General features: G+C 30.1%; 1 protein-coding gene across 1 annotated transcript in view; it reads left to right on the top strand.

Moving 5' to 3' along the window:
* LOC123301224 (alkaline phosphatase-like) overlaps positions 1-16,227 on the top strand; it is a 639,211-nt gene extending 622,984 nt beyond the window's left edge. Inside the window, exon 8 of the mRNA XM_044883958.1 lies at positions 15,587-16,227. Coding sequence (XP_044739893.1) covers positions 15,587-16,227 — 641 coding nt within the window. The remainder of the gene's footprint in view (positions 1-15,586) is intronic.
* Positions 16,228-22,643: the final 6,416 nt, after the last annotated feature.

Here is a 22,643-nt window from a genome sequence, read left to right as displayed (position 1 = left end):
AACAGTTCTTCTGTTGTGTGTCTGCAGAGAGTGGGGGTCAACACAGAGGTATATAATACCTCTCACTCAGATGCATTGCTGAACGTATGTATACTGTCATACTTGTGATATTTATATGCCTAGATGTAAATCGAACTAGTTGTATATGCACTCTCTACTTTGAGATGAAATAGTATGAAAACTGTATAGATTGTTTTTGCCTTTTTGTTTTCTCTGTAAATCTAAATGAAAGGTAAATCGTATATTGGCAGAGTTTTTCAATAGCTTATTTTTGTGTATTGAGCTTAAAAGTAATCATATGGTTTTAAAAGCGCCTTAAACACAAACTTTCGATCGTCAATATTTCAAATTGTTACAAAATTTGGCGTCGACATCGACCTGTAACATAAATAAATTCTTTATATTACATAATTAGGTATTACTTTAAGTGTACAAAGTGATTATTATTTACAAATTTTAAAATCTTTCCTCCATAAAACTATCCTTGAACATCTTGTACGTATAAATATCAATACACACAATGTACAGTGTATATAATACAAAATTTGATAAATGATTTTACAGTACAATGAATTCTATTATATTAGTTGAGTTCATTTCACCCACATGTGTACACATACCGTTTGTATTTTACTGTATAGATGGTGTCTCATAATGATCACATTTTAACATAGGCTAATAATGAAAATTAACAAAAGCGCTTAAAATTGTTGAATCCAATGATACAATTATTATTCAAATAATCTTTATATAATCATATAAATATTATCAAAAATCGTGCAGATCATCATCAAATTAGCAACGAGTAATTACGATTAGCAAATTTATACTGATGATGACATGGTAGTCGAAATTCGTATTTATATAATAACTAGGTTTTGCCCACGGCTTCGCACGTGATTATGATTCATTTTAATGTATTCCATAAATGATTCATTTAATGAATCGTTGATTCATTTAGAGAACCAATTTTAAAGACTTAGAGAACTAAATTTACTTACATCACCTTTGAAAACGTGGCATTCGTCCGTGGAATTCACTGTGCTCCTTTAAAGAATGAAATAAAATAGTGATAGAGTATACTTTTCTCTCATTTACTTCTGATAATGATTCATTTAGTGAATCATTAATTCATTTAGAGATCCAACTTTTATATCATTTATCTCCTCTATTTACTGCAATATACACAATGTCAACTTTGAAGACCCAAATGCTACTCTTCGGGCGGACCGCCGGAAATGGACTAATTAATTGATTTTATGAGCACATACATACATACTTGAGACTAAAATTAATATACCTTGATATACATTTCATATATACAGGGTATAAAGAAGATCCGTGTCTAAATTTTTTTGTACATACTGTATGTATTATCAATAGTTTAATAACGTGTACCACCCACAGCATTCATCACACAGCTTTCCGCTGCTCTGTGCTATATATAACATCAAAGGTTGTGGGGCTTATGATGTTGAATCTTGTAGCTGTAGCAAGCAACACAACATCAACCATCATAACAATCCATATAACAAACGTATGAAATACGTATTTCTGATATAAAATCAGTATGATACGATTGTTTGGGCTCTTTATATCTTATGTGTCCAGGAAGTAACAACAATATCGCTCATAAAAATATCAATGTGATCATTACCAGGAAATATGTCACAAGTGCTGGAGTAACCTCACCCAGACGACTGGCTCTTCAAACTTAGCTGGGAACACTAGATCAAATTCCCTTTAAAAAAAATACAAATCGGTTTATCCACTCAAGAAGTACGATAACACAAAAACTGGTCTGATCGATTCGTTTGTCACATCGTAGTTCCTTAAAGAATGAACCTATTTTAATTTGATGGAGATTTTCCTTAGTTTTATTTCAAGAAAATCTACTTATTCATTAGATGATCAAAATCCTAATGATCCAGGAGCGGACTGCAAAATCACTTGATCCATTGATGACCGGCTCAAACTTTGCAATAAAGCGGCAATCAAGCCCGTAAAAACAAGTGGCTATGGAAACCCTACCAGGCCGGAGAAGGAAGGGGGAAATTTTAATGCCATATTGAGATACCAACTTTATCCATAACGTAACCGGGTAATTTTCTCGTCAAGTTATACCTTTCAATCTACCTTTTGAAGAAATAATAGGTTGCCATGTCAACTTGGTGGATAATGTATGGCAATTTTTGAAAAAAAGTATCCCAATATGGCATTAAAAATTTCACCCCTCCTTATTTTTACGAATTTGAGTGCCGCTTTATTACAAAGTTTGAGCCGTGGATCTAGTGATTTTGCAGTCCACTAGCTGACCATAAACTTGCACTTGAAACACAGCTAGGAACACTCTCGATCGAATTACGTTTCAAAAAAATAAAATACACAATTACACAAATTACACACACAAATTCTTTTTAGTCGAATCTTAAAAATAGCTTGAAATCTGCAATAGAATATCTTGTACTTCAATATTCAATTCCTTGGATGAGCTGAAGTTGACGATTTCATCATATATTTATACATTGTATCTATATTTTCAGCATGATGCAACAAGCAGAACCTCGGCTTATCCAAGGATTTGATTGGTGAATCTTTTCGCTACAAGGGTAGAAAGTATTTTTTTTGCATTCTTCATGTTTTTTTTATAAAATCATTCATTACAAACAACATTCTACATTTTCTCGCCCAAGTAACAAATTTCTATTTCTTAGAGTATTATCGATTTCTATTATGTTATCAGACGGATGGTACTCCAATAATTATATTGTTGTATAAGGGCACTGAAGATAATTAAGAAGTTTAATAAGTCCTTATGATATTGGTCGTTTGATATGAATTTGGGGCCAAGCGAAATTGACCTTTTTGAAACATTCTGTACAATATATTTTATATTATAACTATAATAATATAGCAGCCCCAAAAATATAATTCGTCATGTCAGCTTAGTTGTTGATTTACAACATCTAATAATCGTGTTTATATGTTTATATGTACGTCTGAGTATGTTTGTATATGTGTTTATGACGTAATATTATTTTTTACGAGCGACATACCGAGAATGAAAAAATATCTGTTAATTCCCACAATGAAATTTAGCTTAAGCACCACAAGCTTTATTCATTTTTGTGTGATAAAATTCCATATTTGCAAATTTTGAAAAAATTCGACGTGGAAGATTAGAATAATTACCATTCACTAAAAAATAAATTTTAAAAATGAAAAAACCTCGATGCGTTAAATATAAACTGAAGTAGATCACGTAGCAACTTTAACAATCGAGATAAATCATTGAGAAGATTTCAGCCCGTTTAGATTTTAATGGACCCCGCCTGTTATGTTAAGTCGCTGTGTAAACTACAGGAATTTTTTTTCTTGAATTTTTTTAATTTATTTTTTTATTTTACACTATACCTAACAAATGATACCCCACTTGAATATTGTGGCGCCCTAGAGACCAAACGCAGGAGCGTATTTTATTCATTTCTTACGTCAATCATATCTTCAGTGAGCCTCTCAAGACAAATAGATTGTAAGAATCGTAAGAATCATCAAAATCGGCCCATGCGTTTGTGTGCCACAAAGAAACACACATACATGCACACAGAGTGCGCCATTTTTAATCTATAATCCTAAATATCTCGCTTTGTAGTTAACCAATCAAAACATAACTTTAACTGACATCAGAGATTGGACCTAGTTTTTCGGGTTTCTTTAATCGCCAAGTTAGATCCTAAACGAGATAGAAACGAAAGAGATAGAATAACTCGTTAAATTATTCGTTGAAATACCCTCTCTACATAAGTTGAATATCAGTGCATACATTACTTTTTATATCCTATACATGAAATATATTGAATTTATTCCCAAATGTGTAACGCTTGGAAATATTGATTTTACAAACAAAATTTGTGTGCAGGTATTCATAAAATCACCAAATGAGTCAAAAACAAATTACCCATTTCCGTTTGTCCATCTATACTATAAATTAAAAACGAAAAGAGACATCAAGGTCAAATTTATAGCGTCCTTAGAACATAAAATGTGAGTTTGAATTCTTAAATGTACAACATAAGTAGGTCAATTGTGTTTTTGGGTCCGTAAGATCCATCTTGTAAACCGTAAGATAAAAGAAAAGTTTCAAAAATATTCCTTATAAAAAAATAGACAACTTTTGATTGAAACCACCGCACAGAAAACCGTGCAGAAACACCGTATTTTTCATGAAATTTTCCCACCAGTTCTATAGTTTCAAAATTCGAAACAGGATAATCGAAAAACTCGATTTCCATAGATTCGACACTCAGCGCAAAGTTTAAATCTCAATTTCCTTTATTATCTATGTTCTACTAATGTTTACAATAATCTTACGTAATTGAATTTGGTTTGATTGTAATATTTTAATCATATAAAATGTTTGAAGAGCAAGATTTACACCCATGCGTTGTCGTATCGTAGATCGTATTAACGATGGATTTCATCTTATAGAACAAGTAATCCCATTAATCACAAAAGCTTTAATATAACTACCTACAATGTATTATACGAAATGATATCATGTTTTATTATTTAATACAATCAAAAAATATTTTTTTTAGACATAAAAACTATTATATCAACTGTATTATTGATTTATTCACAGATTAATAATGACATGTTTAACTATAACCAAGAGGTGTGTATATAATATACAAGAGTAATCAAAAGTTGTTGCAAAAGTAAGAATATTCAGAGTTGAGGCTTACTTTAACTCGTCAGCACTCGCATCAATCGTTCGGTAAAGTTTAGTCGCGACTCATTTTCTCGATTCTGAAACAAAATGTTGAGAAACCCTGTATCATCTTTTTACTAGAATAAGAGAAAATTTGTGAGGGTAGACACACATCGAAAAACCAATTCATTCAATAAAGCTATTGGCTCCGACAGCTTCACTGGATATCATAAAGCATAACGTTTTTGAATGACCTATTATGATTAACGGTCTGGCAAATTAATTATTTGATGCGATATCTACGCAGTTCATTTGTAAATTTCTGCTAATTTTAGTCAGAGCTGAAATTGTTTTCATCTTTCTCCAAGATAGAAGTGTAAATAGAATAGAATGATGATAAAAGTGTTATGCATCCTAACCTCTTATTTGGAAAATTTTACTATTTTTGGGGCTAAAAGCTGCTTTTTACAAATTTTAAGCTTCATCATTGTTTTTTAAAAATGCATGTAAATATTTGGGACATCTCAAATTGAGGTGTTCGAGGGATGAGTAAGCAAAAATTTGGTTTTTCTTGGTCGATATTAGCTAGGTAAAAATGTTAATAATAAATTAAGTTGAAGAAAATCAATTAGTTTATCCTCAGACCATTGTTTCTGTAAATCTTATACATACAGAGGTACTCCGATTTTAGGCAAAATTGTGAATTACTCAGCTATTATTAATAAAATTGTAACATTTATCATTAATCAGAGTTGTATATTACGGATTCAAGTATTAAAAAATTTTTATTATGTGTAAGACTTTTCAATATGATTGTAGGTACTCGTAAGTTTTCTTTTGACTTGATATACCAAGTTTAGTTAGCCGAAGTTTTTATTGTGTTTTAATTTTTATTGACATTAAAAATAATTGTCAGAAAAACATTTAACATTGGTAGGTAGAAATTAAATGTTTTATGATAAAATTATATTTTTATGATTTAAAAGTTTTAGAGAATTGTTTTGATGTAAGTTATTTGTAGCTCTTTTTCCAATTTCAGTTTGGATGCCCATAATTATTCATTTCAGAAATAAAGTATTTTTTCTACCCAAAAAAAAAAAACGAAAATAAAATTTTATGATTGATATTTTAGCTTTCGGAGTAACTCTAATAGTAAATAAATATATGCTTAGGGCAGTTTTAAAATTATACCAGTACTTAATTTTTAAAAAAAGTAAACATTGTTTTCATCATAACTCCCTCAATTTTTATGCAAATGATTTGAAAATTTTTTCATTTTCAAGGCTTTTTATAGTACTTTAAAAAGTGTACTCGATATACTTTTTTCAAAAAACGGCAAATTTTTCTATTATTTGACGTCAAATACTCCGAATTTCAATCGCCAATAACTCGAAAAGTATAGACTTTTCGAAATATGTTTCATTGACACTTTTTGCTTAGAATTCATTCCTATATCGATTTCCGTTGTCATTTTCAGCATAAAATTTTCCACTCCTGAGAAGGGGTCCATCCCCTGGGCAAGATCGCACTAATTTTTTTTACTTCTTTAAGTAAGCTTTAAACAATGCAGTCGCACAGTTTTTGTAAAGATTCATTGACTGTTCTTAGATTTCAAGGTATAAATCTTACGGCTCTCCACTAGAAGTCAAATTTTAAATTAAATAAAAGGGAGGCCAGTAGTCATACATATCTAAAGTGTAATTTGACAAATTTTACCGTTCTTAGACGTACTACATTAATACATATCGATAATATAGATGAAAAACTGATTTGGGCATACGTTGCATACTTTTGTAGCTTTGCATATGTTATAGCTTTAAGTATGCGTGAATGAGTATGAGGCATAAACAGATCAGGCTCAGCAGTTATTGGATGGATGGATTATACTGTTTGGCGACATTACACATCAAACTGTGAAACTAGATGAAATACAATAAAAAAAACTTAAATTAAAGTTGGTTTCCAAACTTAGAAGTTATAAACTTTCAAAGATAATTGTCCGCCTCTTTCTTACAAAACGCAGTCTCTATTCATCACTACTATTGTTTGTCCCTTTTTGTCTAATTAATAGATATAAACGTTCATATTTTATGTATTTCCAAAGGTTTTTGAAAAACCAACTTCAATTTCTTGTACGGGAAGTTAAAATTATAGAAGTGATAAAAAACTTATTCATCATCCTTATTTACATCATTTTATCATATTCAATCTACAGTATTTGTAGAACGTTTAACACCTTTACTTTATAATTAACAGACCTTCCCTTTGACTGTAATAAATCAGTCTAGTAATTGAGCAATCTAATCATAGTTTATACCTATCTTGAAACGTGAATGAATAAATATTATAATTGAATATGAAAACTACCTTACCGATACCCTTGACACCACCATGTTATGATGTGAAGTGATGGAATGAGTTTAGTTAATATTATTTTATTTGTTGTATGTACACTTTGACTCTTGAACTTATTAGACTATTCAATTATTCATAACTGTGAGTATATTATTGTTATATAACTTACTAGCTGATACCCGCAACCATAAATAAAATATTATCTACCTTCAGCGTACATCTTCTATACGTTCCACGTATATTAGAGTTGTTTCTTTGATGGAGACACAACTACATGTATTATAAAACATATTAACAAGTGAAATTTACAAAATTTAAAAAACTCCTGACAAATTTTTCAGATACGGAATCCTAAACTCGCACTTGAAACATATCTAAGAACACTCTACATTAAATTACCTTTCAAACGAAACAAAAAATTAAAGTTGGTTCATCCGTAAGGCGCTACGATTCCCGACAGGCGGACAGACAGACACACACACTTAGCAGTCAAACTTATAACACCTCTTCTTTTTTTAGTCCGGGGGTTAAAAATACAAAAACTAATTACTAGATACGTCTTTTCTATCGAATATAAAAAACATATATATTACTCTTTGTAATATGTCAAATTCTAGTAGCGCAACTGGTTAAAGCGTAACCAATTCCTTACGCGATGTCCTAGGGTAGTGGTTTTGATTTCTGCCGTCACAACAAAAATGCAATTAATAGTTGTGATGAGCTGATGTACTGCATGAAAAGAATGTGCAAGGAGATATGCAAGGATTGAATAATACTAGGAATTTCAATAAAATTTAATAAATACGTTTTTTGATTAACAAAGATTCCAAAAATCCCAAGAAATTTCTAGGTCATTGGGCTTTTTATTATTATTTTATCGTTCAAAGTTGGCTGAAAAAATTGATGAATCATATAGGCTATCCTTTTCAATTGGATATTTTTATATCAAACAATCTAGAGAGTGTGATAAAAAACTATCTAAAATATTTAGACAATCTTGTAGTTTATAATAATACCATAAAAATATAAGGTTGTCGATGATATAAAAACAAAATTTTAATTTAATTATGAGTTCATCGAGGATCCATCATGATGAACTGAGACGACTATAGTTTGAGTATTGAGGGTTGAAGAGAGATATCTATATAATCAAATTTATAAGCAGCACTTGCACCCAATATATTATATATATTTTTGTAGTTGCGTGGTATTGAAAAGCTAAAAATAACTCATTATTTGACTACAAAGAATGTATTCGGCTTAGTATGCACTGTGCAATAAACCAAAACTTTTTTACAATACTGTAGAGTAATAATCACTTTAAATAATCAGGGAAAAGGACATTTACCTCAAAAATATACAATGAGTGTCTGTCCCCGGGAGTGAGTGTCGGTATTGCCGAACCTGGCCTGCAACGTTCTTAACTACCTACCTACCATATACACATAGATCAAGCAGCGATATGCACGGTTGGGAATAAAAAGTGAAAGTATTTAATCGGAAATCACTAGGCACGATCATTTTTGATCAAATGAGACATTATTGATCAATGAAATATTACATAGAGAATTATATAAAAATACTAGCGGCCCCGACGGACGTTGTCCCGTAAAAACGTAACTCCAATTCATGAATACCTATACTACGTTTAGCCTGTCCGCTAAACCCATCCCGCTAAACCCCAATTTAACTCCTATTTATTGGAGTGGCCTGACCTTCGACCTTTTGCCTGACCTTTGATAGTAGAGCTCGCTGCGCTCGCATATGGCTCTAATAAATGCCTATTGACAATACCTGAATACTATTAAAAATACATAGTACACATAGTATACATAATGTGATATGATTTATATGCGCTCCCACCATTTAATGAAATTTCATTTTTTTGGTACGGAGCCCTCAAAAACAGTTGTACTGGACCGAATGGTAAATCTAAACCATTCTCGAATCCCCTTGAACTCACACAAAAAATTTCATCAAAATCGGTCCAGCCGTCTAGGAGGAGTTCAGTCACATACACACGAACACAAGAAATATATATATTAAGATAATTTTGATAACTTTACTGGGGTTAGTTTTCAGTGATGAACTAACATGGCAAAATCGGGATAGTGTTTTTGTAATATTATTTTAGATATATATTTCTACTAACTACCAAGGGGTAGTTAGTACTACGTAATACCATGGAGCAAGTAGGTGCTACGTACTGTACATTATCGTCATAAATCATTTGAATATAACCAGTTATTACATTACATATTACAATAATAATATTACACACAGAACAAAGAACTAATTATTATCAAATTTGATTAACAGACACCCAGACATATTAAGCTGGTACCTACATAACATGGAAAGGCTCTTACATGATTTTATTTAACGTCACATAGTCATTCCAAAGCTCCCTCGATCTTAAGTTAAGTGTGGTAACTTTTTATTCAGAAGATATAAAATAATTTTCAAATAATGGAAAGAATTCAATGTCTATAGTTCTATCAAACCAAAATGGCACTGAGCAAGAGAGAGTATAGATATGAGTGCACATACATATTTATCTCTTAATCAGAGCCACTTTGGTTTGATAGAACTCTACCGTGCGAGGCATCTTCCTAGTGAATTTAGACCATAGAAAATCGAATAATACCATTTCCTACTCGATTCAAGGCATTATTTAAGTGGCCAATCTATGCCTAAAATACGCATAGTCCATGCCTCGCATAACGGATGCTACATTATTACAATTTTTCGAAAAAAGCCTCACACTGAACTACTTGAGTATCGGATCGAAAGTGGTTTTATTCACCATGACCAAATATGCTTATTTTGAAAAAAGGCTTATACCCACTGCCGACGAAAAAAAAGGTCAAATCGGGTAAAATTTCATTTATGATCTCTGTACACTATACCTATGGAATGTTTCAGAGCTGTACCCAAAAGTGTAGTACCAAAATATAATATCTGTAATATCTGTATTTGCGAAGTATCTGGACATTTTTCTGCTTTTATTCTATTATTAACAATAAATTGTCACATTACATAAAAAATGTTGAATGGATTTTTATATTGATCTAACTTTATTTTCCTTTAGGTATTAGCATAACCATTGCATATAAAAAGTTCATGTTTGAGATAATATAAATTAATTTAAAACAATTAAACTGCTATTATTAATTAGTTTTTAATGAAATTTTGTATACGGTGTGTTAATATGCCAAGCCTCAGGCCTAATACAAAACGCTCTGTTTTGGGAAGTAGAACAAATTGGAAAATTTCTCACTCAAATTTTTATCGAAAAATGTAACACACAAGACAAACCTTAAAAGGAATAGAGAGATTAGTTTGTGCTGCCGCTCCTCTATTTACTCATGCGTTTCCTGCGAGTAACCTTGTAATATAATTTATAAGTTTATTGGAGATACATGTTGGAGAATATGCAAATCTGCATATTAAACACTTTTTCATTTTTCAGAAAAAATAATAATAAACTGTATATAACAGGATCCCTCGCGTTCTCTATGTATATAAACTCTTTGGATTCAACGCCATTCATAAAAGATGATTATATTATATTACCTTGCAAAAATTTGAACTTTTACATTAAATTTTTAATTAAATGAACGATTAAAAAACGAATTCGATAGCTTAGATGATATTTTTTGGACTTTGTTTAACTTTCAAGACAAAAAAACGGTGAAAAAAGTGTCTATTTGTGTCACTTATGTAGCAGTATGAAATGTTTGTGTAAGCTGGATAGGCAAACATAAAAATAGAATAAGACACAAAGACGGAGTTGGTTACGTCCTAGACCGGCTATCTAGAGGACCCAAGTTTGAGTACCAGCCCCTGTGTAATTTTTTCAAGTATAATCAACTTAATAAAATATAAACATACTGATTAACACTACGGTATAAATATATATACAAATAAATGATCGAAATAATATTACAATGTCAGTTAACATCACCATTCACCATGCATGATCCGTGGCACCAGGTACATGTATCCAGGATAGATACTCGAGTTTTGGTTTTGGTTAAATTGAAAATGTATAAATGGATTATGTTTTAAAACATGGTATCGAATTTATAATAAATACAAATGATTTGTATAGTAGTTATACAACATAGATAGACTACAATATTATTCACCTATTTTCTATGTTTGAAACAAATGATCTGAAATCTCATTAATATTTGAATATAGTATTGGATATATGGGCGCATTCAATGCATACAGATGAGTACTAAAATATGTTAGTAATGTTTATTTACTCAAATCATCTTTTCGAAATCTATAACAATCAGAAATTTATTATTCTTTGCATAACTATACGGATCGACTGCAAATGAAATGTAGATGGTTGCAGTGAAAATTCTAATGCGTTTCTTATAATTATGTCTCCCTTTGACCAAGACAAATTGAAATAGACGCTTATGAATTCATTCCTATTGAAACTCACTTCAAATTTTAAATCAAAATAAATCAAAATAACGCAATTATAGTAACTAAAAGCCATTTCATGTTTTCGCAAGATATCAGATTCATAGGGAACTATAAAATTCAACGAAATAGACAGACAAATTCGTTCAAATAAATCCATTTTTTTTCTTAGTCAAAATAACTTCGTTAAATGATTTTCATTAAAATTGAAAAGAAAAATATTTTTAACCACCGAACTTAAAAAAAAGGAGTGTTATAAGTTTGACCGCTACATGTATGTGTGTGCCTGTCTGTCTGGCTGTGGCATCGTGACGCCTAAACGGGCGAATCGATTTTGAATTTTTTTGTTTCGTTTGAAAGGTAATTTAATTTAGAGTCTTCTTAGTTATGTTTGCGATGGGAGCTTAGGGTTCCGTTCCCAAAAAAACTAAAAAATTGTATATTTTAAACTGACTAGGTTATATCTTCCACAAAGTATAATTACACAATTTTCTCTAAAATTGAAAACAAAATGTTTTTCATTTTTACACTTAAGCGAATCGTAAAAATTAAATTATTCGGACCAATTTGAATCTCTTGAAAACGATTCCAAAAAGCCGAATTCGTTCCAAATTAAAGTTCTCACGAATTCAGCTTCATAGGTCAGCTTCATGTAGGTCAAAATTACCTTGAGAAATAATTTTTCTTGGAAATATTTTTTCGTTTAACAATTTTTCTCCTTTAGAGATACCTCTTGTGGATAATGTAACAGGTCCTCGAAATTATTTTACAATGATTAGTGGAGCATCCTCTTTTTTTCATTTTAATTGAGCAACATATCCTTCCATATAAATTCGATAACCTCTCTTAAATAACAAAAAATAGGGCACATAACGAATGCGCCCATACGACTTTTACTTTACGATAGGTATACGTACACAAAATTCAACACATTTTCATCAGTACTCGAATTTGGTATACATTCTTGAAGAAAAAATATTTTTTAGACGAAATATTTATTTTAGCTGTCAATAAACCAAAATATTTGGTGTTTTGATTCTATACTTTTATTTAAATGAGCCTCCAAAATTTCTTTTTCATTTGGTGAATTTCTACAATATTTAGATGAAAATTGCATAATATATTCTTCAAATGTTGTGTGCTTGGTCATGGTAGGGACAATAAAAACGATGCCAGTTCTTCCAATGAAAAATTTTAACGATAAAGCAGACTGTGACAATTCTTTACATGTTAATGTAATAGAAATGTCAAATTAAAATTATTGAAAAACACTAATTAATAAAACTTAATGCATTTAAAATTGTGAAAATAAGAAATCAAATGGCACAGATATTATTTTTCAAATATAAATTATCATAATTATTTATTTAAATTTGTGAGACAATAATATTAAATTTTCAATGTAAATCATAAATGCAATCCATACAATTATATATACAATTATATTATTAAAGTATTGTGCATTGTTACCATGGAAACGCCTCCAATAAAACTCACGCACGGTGCGAATTGTATGTGCTTCAAATTTTCAACAAAATTACTTTAATGTCATCGGCTTTGGTATAACATTTAAATAATTTTGTTAAAAATTTGAAGCACATACAATTCGTACCGTGCGTGAGTTGTCATGTCATCGGCTTTGGTATAACATTGGATTTAAAAGCACTACTATAAATTCTATAGATTATCTGTTGACTAAATATGTTATCACTATTTTTATGTAAATTAATAAAACATACATTAACAGGACGGTAAACAGCTTATTTACTTACATTTGGGATTAACTTTACTAGTGCTAAATTATGAGCGACTACTAATAACATCTATTGCTTTTAGTTTGAAAACAAAACGCTAAAAACAGACAGTCAAAGTTCGAAAAATTAGAACATTAAGACGGATTTGCGGTTAATGCGGTTTTCAGCATTCGATTCGTCAGAGCATCAGAAAATTTTGTGATTTAAATTGATTTATAAGAAATTAAAAATAAGCAATTTGCATAAATAATATGCATTTTATAATTGCATTTTAAATTGACCGTAAAATTACTAAATTCACAATTCGGTTAATAGTTATGAGAATGATTCCAAACTCGTTACTCGGAGATTTTGGGGTCGTTGAACACGAATATCGCGACAGAATCAGGAACCAAATTCTTGATGTCCGGGTACCTGAAGTATTTTGGGCACCAGGTACCTCGGAGACTAATTCTGCCACGACATTCTTGTTCAGCTACTCCAAAAACCCCCGTGTATCAAGTTTGAAATCATTTTCATCACTATTTACCCATTTGTGAATTGAGGTTTATAATTACGGTCAATTTAAAATGCAATTATAAAGTGCATATTATTTATGCAAATTGCATAATTAATTTCTTATAAATCAATTTAGTGGAGTTTAGTATTCAAATACATCTTATTGTTCAAATTTTGGAACTTCAGTGCCTTGTTTCTACGTCTATTTTTACTAGTAGTGAGCATTTTTTTCGAATGGTATCCACATTAGTACATTGTAATCATTACGGATGGTACATTAAAATGAATTTTCAATTTTACATTTTCTGTTATAATAATCAACCAAACTATAATATTCAATTCATTGTTCATAAATCCAGGTGACATTTAAAGAGATTTCGTCGTGTTATTTAGCTATTATGAGTTTAAATAATAATCTGTTTTTGGTTTTAGATTTAAATTTTTTTGTTTAATCATATTAATAATGCTAAAAAAAATAAATAACATTAAAAAACCGACTTCGGTGCCGTTTCGGTATTGTCGGGATAATAAGTCGTGTAGTCGGAGGCCTATAGTCTGACATATATTGTGTGCTTTCCAAACTACCCGGGGTCGACTTAAAAGGCTCTGACTGTATGGCTGACTGAACACCGGAGCTTGTTTTGTTTTCGCTTCATTGAAGCCTGTTTTTTAAGGGGTTATATCTAGTTAGAATTTTCAAAGGATTGATTTTTTTTTTTTTTGCATTTCCGAAATGTACATTTTGATAATTTCAAGTTGATCCGGTAAATATTCACGCAGATAAACGCATCAAAAACAAATTTAACTAAATGTAGACGCCTTTGAAACTTTAAACGCGTTTTTTCAGAAAAAGCATTTTCAAAGTCGGTGAACAAGATTTCTCTAAAACAGTTCGAGTGATCGGTTTCGAATTTTTTTAGAATTTCTTAAATGTTTTCTCCGGGTACAATCGTATGAATAAAATTTCTGAAAATTATTTCGTTATTTTAGACCATTTTAAAGTTGAAAATTTTTGGACTATTCTTTCTATTAATATCTGTATTTATCTATCTACTAAAGAAATTTTCTTGAATTTTTCGTTTTGGATAATCAAAACCGGAAATGTGGTGCTCACAACCAGACACCTTTTTTGGCAGACCTCCAGCAGATTGCCCACAGAAGCAGTACGATATCAAATTTTTGAAATCGGACTCAGGATCTTAAAATTAATGAAATATCCTATTCGTATACGTTTTTTATATACAGTCAAACCTGGGAAAGTTAGAACAGGATTAGTGAGAAAACTCTATAAGTGAAAGTAATAGCCAGAACCCGTCATTTTAAGCTCCCAAAACCTATATTAGCGAGAAACGGAAACCTCTATAATAGAGAATCGTTTTTCCCTCATGGACCTCCGTGAGACTTTTACTTATCTATACCTCTATAAGCGACAGTTGAGTTTTATTTATTTATGTATATTATTTAGGAGAGACTATAGCTACAATAAAAATATATTTACTACATATTTACTACATTTGCACTTGCTGTGACTTGTTATTGCTGCGTACCTCTATAAGAGAGAAACGCTACCCATGTACCTGCATTAGCGAGAAACTCCGGTTAGTGAGAAACCTCTATAAGCGAGAATGAGATTGTGCTCCCTTGAACTCTCGCTTATCCAAGTTTGACTGTATATGCAAATAAATGGTCTTCCCAAGTTATTTCTTTTTTTTTTTACATTTTTGAAAATTAAAATTAAAAATTAAAAAAATACATTTTTTAAATTAAAAAAATTAATTTAAAATAGATTTTTAAATGATAGTATAAGTTGTTTTTCTTTTTTCAGGCCCAGATAGTAAAATATCCGACGTCGATGGTCAACTTTACTCTCTTCTGTTATACGGCAACGGTCCAGGTTACAGTGTACCACGTTCAATACCCGCCAATATAAGCACCAGTGAAGAACAACGAAATTCTGTACATGGTTCAGCTGTACCACGTCAATGGGCTACACACGGGGGTGAAGATGTACCCGTCTACGCTTTAGGTCCATTAGCTACTACATTATTTACTGGTACATTCGATCAAAGTTACATACCACATGCCATCGCATACACTGCATGTTTAGGTGATTTTGCACAACGTTGCTCTGCTAGTAATAATCTTGAATCGAATTTGATTGGTAACAATACAATTGATGGTAATCAAGCGTGTAATGTTAATCCCAGTGGAGGTAGCGGTGGATCAGAAGCAGCTCCAGGTGCTCCAGTTGTCAAAGCAAGCAGTGTTATGACCGATGATGTTGTACGAAATCTTTCCTCAAGGCTATTACATTCATCATCACAGTTAACCAGCAATAACAAGTTAATGTTATCCTTATTATTGATGTCAATTGTTATACATTTTACAGAATCTAGTTCAATATTATTGAATTCAAAATCATCGATAGTATGTATATTACACATACTTGTTAATATTGTCACGTGATATTAAACGTTATATTATTATTATCTTTAAATTTTAGCATTTATATAAATCTAAATACAAATAAAAACAAAAAAACAAAAAACAAACACCCCCCACATCAATTATATATAAACACACAACAATTTGTACATATTAATTATTGAGAATAATTTTGTAACTTTTTTTTTAAACATTCGAGTTTGCAATAAACAGTGACAATTCTGAAAATTCCTTCTCATAATCGATATTTTCTAGTATGAATTGGGCGGTTGGCGGCTGTCGAATTTTCGTTTTTCGTTATTATACATTTAGTTAACTATAAAAATAGACCTACCATGAAAATACTACACCTGCAAGATGTGAAAATTTATTTAAAATTGATTAAAAAACTAAAAACTTACACAGATGAGGTATTACCCTTCTCCTGGAAATGGAATTTTATATGATGTCGCTATGGTGACTTATAGATGCATGATTAAGAGTTTAAATGTTCATATTTTGCGTATTTCTAAGAATTTCCAAATCAAAATTCACTTTCTTGCACTTTCTTGGTTGTGATTAGTCAATTCTATAGTAACGGATTTGTCAGTCTATATTACCAACGTCTGCAATTGTTGAGAAGAGAGTTGACCCAATTTAATTGAGGAATTTTTAATTTCGACGATTGGCGTCTTATGTAGTATTAAATTTACAACTAAATTTGGAAGGAAAAGAAGAAGATATCTAATAACATTTTATCAAGAAAACATTTGCTATTGTTAAATACTGTACTTTGGTAGTAAAATGGTTTAGATTTACAATTACGGCCTATTTATTTTTTATCAAATACGAAACTGAACAAAAACCATATTTCGTTGTAAATATCGTAAAAACAAATTCGACACCCCAATCTTCCATCTAAAAGTCATTTTTAAGTACTCGGCTGGTGAAAATAATGAACAAAATGTTATAAATCTCAATCAAGTTTTCACCAACTCTAATTTTGTTTTCAAAAATCATATGTTCTAAAGCCATCAGGCATTTTACGAATTTTCTAGATAAAAGCTTTATGAGAAGGAAAAACATCGAAATTACAGTGCAACATATTTAAAAATATACTCAATGTATACTTATTAAAATAAAATATATCAAAAATATATGGATTGTAAATAAAATAAGATTGTGAAGTCATACTGACATATACAATAACACGAGAGTAGAGTCCTATGTTGTAACACTAGAGCTTTTACCCCTCGATTTAAACCTTTGCGACGGGATTTTTACACAATTTTCGGGACAAGGACAAATTCACGCAATCAATAGCATAAAAAGGTAATAATTATCCGAAATTAATCAAAAAAATACATGTGCATAGCTTTCCGTAAATCCAGTGTCCGATCGAGTATAATGCACAAAGATATAGGAATATTGTTATCGGGTCACAGGGGCGTAGGAGCCGTATGGGCAGGGTGGGCAGCTGCCCACCCAGGAATTTCCCTGGGTGGGCCATGCCCCTTTGTTGAAGAGATTAAAAATTTTATTGCTCTATTAAAATTTCGTGTAGGATAATTTTAAGGGCAAAACAATAGTTTTTCACTAACAATTGACCTTTCTGCCCACCCAGCAAAAAAAAAATTTCGAACCTGCCCACCCAGCAAAAATTTCGTTCCTACGCCCCTGTATCGGGATCATATGGGTATGCACAATGAATATTGGATGATCCAACCTGAACATTCTGTTTCAAATAATTTTATTTACAATCTGTATAAATAAATTTAAAATGTTTATTCATTATTTTATAATCAAAAAAATTTTTTATATTAAAAAAATATATATATTATTAGTTATAAAATTTGAAAAAAAGTTTATGAACAGTGATGATTGAAAAGTATATGAAAAAACACTGAGTAAGTGAAAATTTTCATTAAATAGAATTTAATAAATAATTGTTTATAAAAAGAAAAAAAATATTTGGTTTTAAATTTATATATAAATTATATATTTATATGATTAAAATTAAATAAATTAAAAATATAAAAAAAGTTAAAACATAATTGAGTACTAATGTTTTTGAGTTTATCGAATAAAAAATAAATAGATATAAATAAAGACGTAATTTAAATATTTGTCTAAAATTCTTTAAGCTGATTATCTGAAAAACGTGAACATGTATCAAGCTATAAGAAATTCTCAAAATTATGAATATATATATATATATATATAATTAAGCACTGAAAAGATTATTGATGAAACCGACACAATTTATTATCCGAAGTCATTTAAAACATCAGAAGATACAAAAATTCACACACGGTTGAAACATGGAAGGATTGTTCAAAACACCATCATAAATAAAATCTAAAAAGTCCTCGTCGATCCGAGATGTGAACAAAAATTTACACGAGTTAAAGGTCACGAAATGGTTTTTTTGGATTTTCAGTGAAACGGTAAGTTTTATCATAAAATTATTTTAGACAAAAATTATAAATCAGATAATTAAATAGAAAAAATGTCTCAATACTTTTCTTCCGTAGAGCCACATTGAAAATTAAATAATATTTTCTAACAAATTTAAATAAGGAATTATATGATTTTACATATAAAAATATTATTTATACAATTTCGTATCTTATTTTCACAATTTCTAATGCATCAAGTTTAACTTATTGCTAGATTTCAATAATTTTAACTGGACATTTACTATATCATTTACATGTTAAGGATTAAAAATTAGTCATAACAGCCACTTTTACGACAAAATTATCCGCTGCAAGCGCTGGCGTCGAGTTTATTACCCCTACCATGACTACGCACGCAACAGATATATGTAATGTATATATGTAAGTTACACTACACTGACCGATAGAAAAATAATTTTACTTGTATTACAAATTCAGTGATGTACGTGGCCTACTTAAGGAGGGTCCCTCACCAATAATAGAAAAAATAAATTAGTAGAAAATGATCCAAATTTTTAGTATGTTGTAGTTAACGATGCATATTATTAAATCAAAAAAAAATTTGGGTATCTTATCGATCAATTAAGAGAGTAATTAATTAATTAAAAATACACTAAATAACATAGCTAACATAATCATCCTCATATCATGCTATGTTATTTAGTGTATTTTTAATTAATTAATTACTCTCTTAATTGATCGATAAGATACCCAATTTTTTTTTTGATTTCATAATATGTATCGTTAACTACAACATACTAAAAATTTTGATCATTTTCTACTAATTTATTTTTTTCTATTACTGGTGAGGGAACTTCCTTAAACAATTTATGACGATTGCAACTCTCCCGACATTTTGAATCGTTACATCTCAGAAACGGTGGCTCTTAGGAAAGAAATAATTGAGCCATCTTTATATTTAATTATCTGATCTACAATTTTTGTCTGAACTAATTTTATGATAAAACTTACCGTTTTGCTGAAAATCACGAAAAACCCGTTTTTGTGACCTTTGACTCCGCTTAAATTTTTTCCCACGTCTCGGATCGCTGAGTACTTTTTCGATTTCATTTATGATAGTGTTTTGAATAACCCTACCAAATTTCAACCGGGTGCGAATTATTGTACCTTCCTTCACTCATATTTCTTATTTAATTTGATTGGATAATTAACAAAAAAAAAGTACAATTTAATCAATGAAAAATAATCCAATGTACGATTTACGAACAGAAAAACTGGTGAAAACGATATCACGGGTAAAGTATCAAAATAAACCTTCATAATTAATAATTTTCATTAAATCTGAAAACAAAAAATTTGCATTATTCGACAAAACATGTCTTCCTTGTTCAAAATTCGATACAATATCTTCATAAAAGAATAATAAAAGAAAAACAATAGTTTAAAAACTTTTTATTATATATCCTAGAATGATCACATTTTTAGCCCATTCTTTTGAATGAAATTACAATTCTCTTCTGGACTTTCAATTCGAAGACTAACCTATTTTATTCTAAATTACTACAAAGAGTTATATTACTCCAAATTACTACTAATAATCCATGTAATCTTAGACAATCGCACTCACGCTTTTATATTTTATTCCAAAAATATTCAGTTTTATTTTTTAAATTTGATAAATTCAAAAATTTTATGAAAATAAAAGAAATGTGATTGAGTTTAAAAAAAAGTATGAATGTGAGATAACATATTGTAAATAGTAATTGATAAATTTAAATGTAAAAAATAAATATATCTTTAGGATAAAATAAAAAATCACAAAATAAAATGAAAACACAATATTTATAAAACAAAATCTCAAAAAACACCTTAAAAATAATCTCTCCCAAGAAAAATAATATACCAAAAAATTGTATTTAATTAGAAAATCGTTATGTAAAAAAAAAAAATATTAATAAAGGCTGTAATACAAAACCAAATTCATAGTAGTTATTTATCGCATTATTACAAAGTTATTGCAAAAACGTACTGGGTCACTGTGGCTACGTTAGTTGACAAAAAAGACATATGACTAAATATTCTCTGGAGTTAATAATTATGCTATTAGAGTCATTTGGGGTAATTGAGCGCAGAGGATAAGAAAGCGCACAGCGTATATCTCCGGGAAAAAGTTTGCGTAGAGGGGTTCATGTGACACTGGAGAGTGAAACAAAAAGCTGAAGTGTTAAATTAGTGTTTACATGACACTAAGCCGTATAACCTTTTGTAGACATTTAATTCGCAATAAATTGAATTTACTAGTTTTATTGGTAAATCTTGGCATTTTGGCAAATCTTGCTACGTCCACGTGTTGGATCCGATACTGGTAACTCGTATTAGATTCTCTGGTCGACACATATTTTATACCCGAAACAAGACTGTACTTTTGAAAGGTTTTTGAGGTGCTAAATACGATTCTGAGCACTAAATAGATTCAGACGTCGCGTTTTTGAGAAATTCGCCCCTTAATATGGCACTGTACAAAACTTTTTAATACCAACCGATATGAGGTTGTCTCAACCTCATAGAGATAATATATGGCGAATGGTGCCACGAATGTGATACAACTACCATACAAGGTTGAGTGTTGAAGATGGCACAAACGCATGAGTTGTTTGTATGAAGGTAAAATACTGTCTAACAAATTTCCAATATTGTTGTTTTGAATAATATTAATATTTTAACAATATACTGATATGATCGTCACAACTCCACGAGCAGGTAACAAAATAATAGGTTTATACCTGCTAATAAGTTTATTTTTAAAAAAATATTCCAACTAAGTACAATTTTATTTTCCATCAATAAAATGCTTGACTTTAAACTAAAATCAATCTCTTTCATAGAAGTAATGATTTTATTTATTTAACTTCAGTGATTTTGTATCAATGAATTCATATTTTAAAATCAATTTCATTCTATTGTAAATACAAATATATAGCTGTACTTGTTCCAATCGTTTGGCAATTGTTTGAAAGTATTTTTACTTTATTTCAATATGAAACGGCCAACTTCGGAATGAGGTTGTCATTATTTTAATTTTTTTTCAGTGTTCGAAAATTAAAATCATCAGAAAATTTACTCGCAAGAAAATTTACGTCATGAGAAAATGCCATTCATTTTCCTACAAAAGCCATTTTTTCCAGGAAATAGAATACATTGGTAATATCTAAGTGGAATAATTAATGAACTATACCTAAACGTTTACATTAGTTGTAACACAGTATTTATTTTATCAATAATAAATATCATACGATCTCTCGAAGAGCAAAAGGAATGTCGGAAAATTTCAAAAAGTATTTTAAAGGAAGAGAGAAGAAATAGGATGGCTTCCAATTTCCATATGAGAAAAGGATTACAAAGTGGTGTTACGGAATTTCGAATCTTACCGAAAAACGGACTTCTCCCTTTTTTAGGTAAAAATATTAGGTAAAAACTTATGTATTAGAACAATTCTGAAGCCGAATTCGAATTCAGGAACAAAAAAACGTGTCCAAATAATCCACCGCATCAATGGTATAAAAGAAACTCCAATTTTGTCGACCAGTGATGGGTATATTGCTGTAGATATGCGAGAAATAACATTGAGATTGTGCTTGTTGCCTGAACCAGTATCAACTTTAATTTTTATTTTAGTTCCCTGAGGAAAGTGTACGTGACTTACCCCATGTGCAATATTTCATAAAAAAATTAGCAATGGCTTAGTTGATTTGCCGGGTAAGGTTCTTTTACACTTCTTATATTTTAAATATTTAAACTATCACATAGATATATATATATATATATATATATATATATATATATATATATATATATATAATCTTGTATAAATATTTTATAAATTTTAATGAAAACTCTTAAACAATTAGTAGGGGGGTAATTTTTTGGATGGGGATTTTGGGGAGTGTTCAGGAGTTGTTCGTGGAGGATCTGAGTGTAATGTTTTGTAATTGTTTTTGTGCTTCACTAAGAAATTTGATTACTTACCCCGTAGGAGTA

Source organism: Chrysoperla carnea, chromosome 5 (genome assembly GCF_905475395.1).
Source record: "Chrysoperla carnea chromosome 5, inChrCarn1.1, whole genome shotgun sequence".
NCBI lineage: Eukaryota > Metazoa > Arthropoda > Insecta > Neuroptera > Chrysopidae > Chrysoperla > Chrysoperla carnea.
The sequence above is the reverse complement of the archived record's forward strand: the minus strand, read 5'-3'. Positions and strand labels throughout refer to the sequence as shown.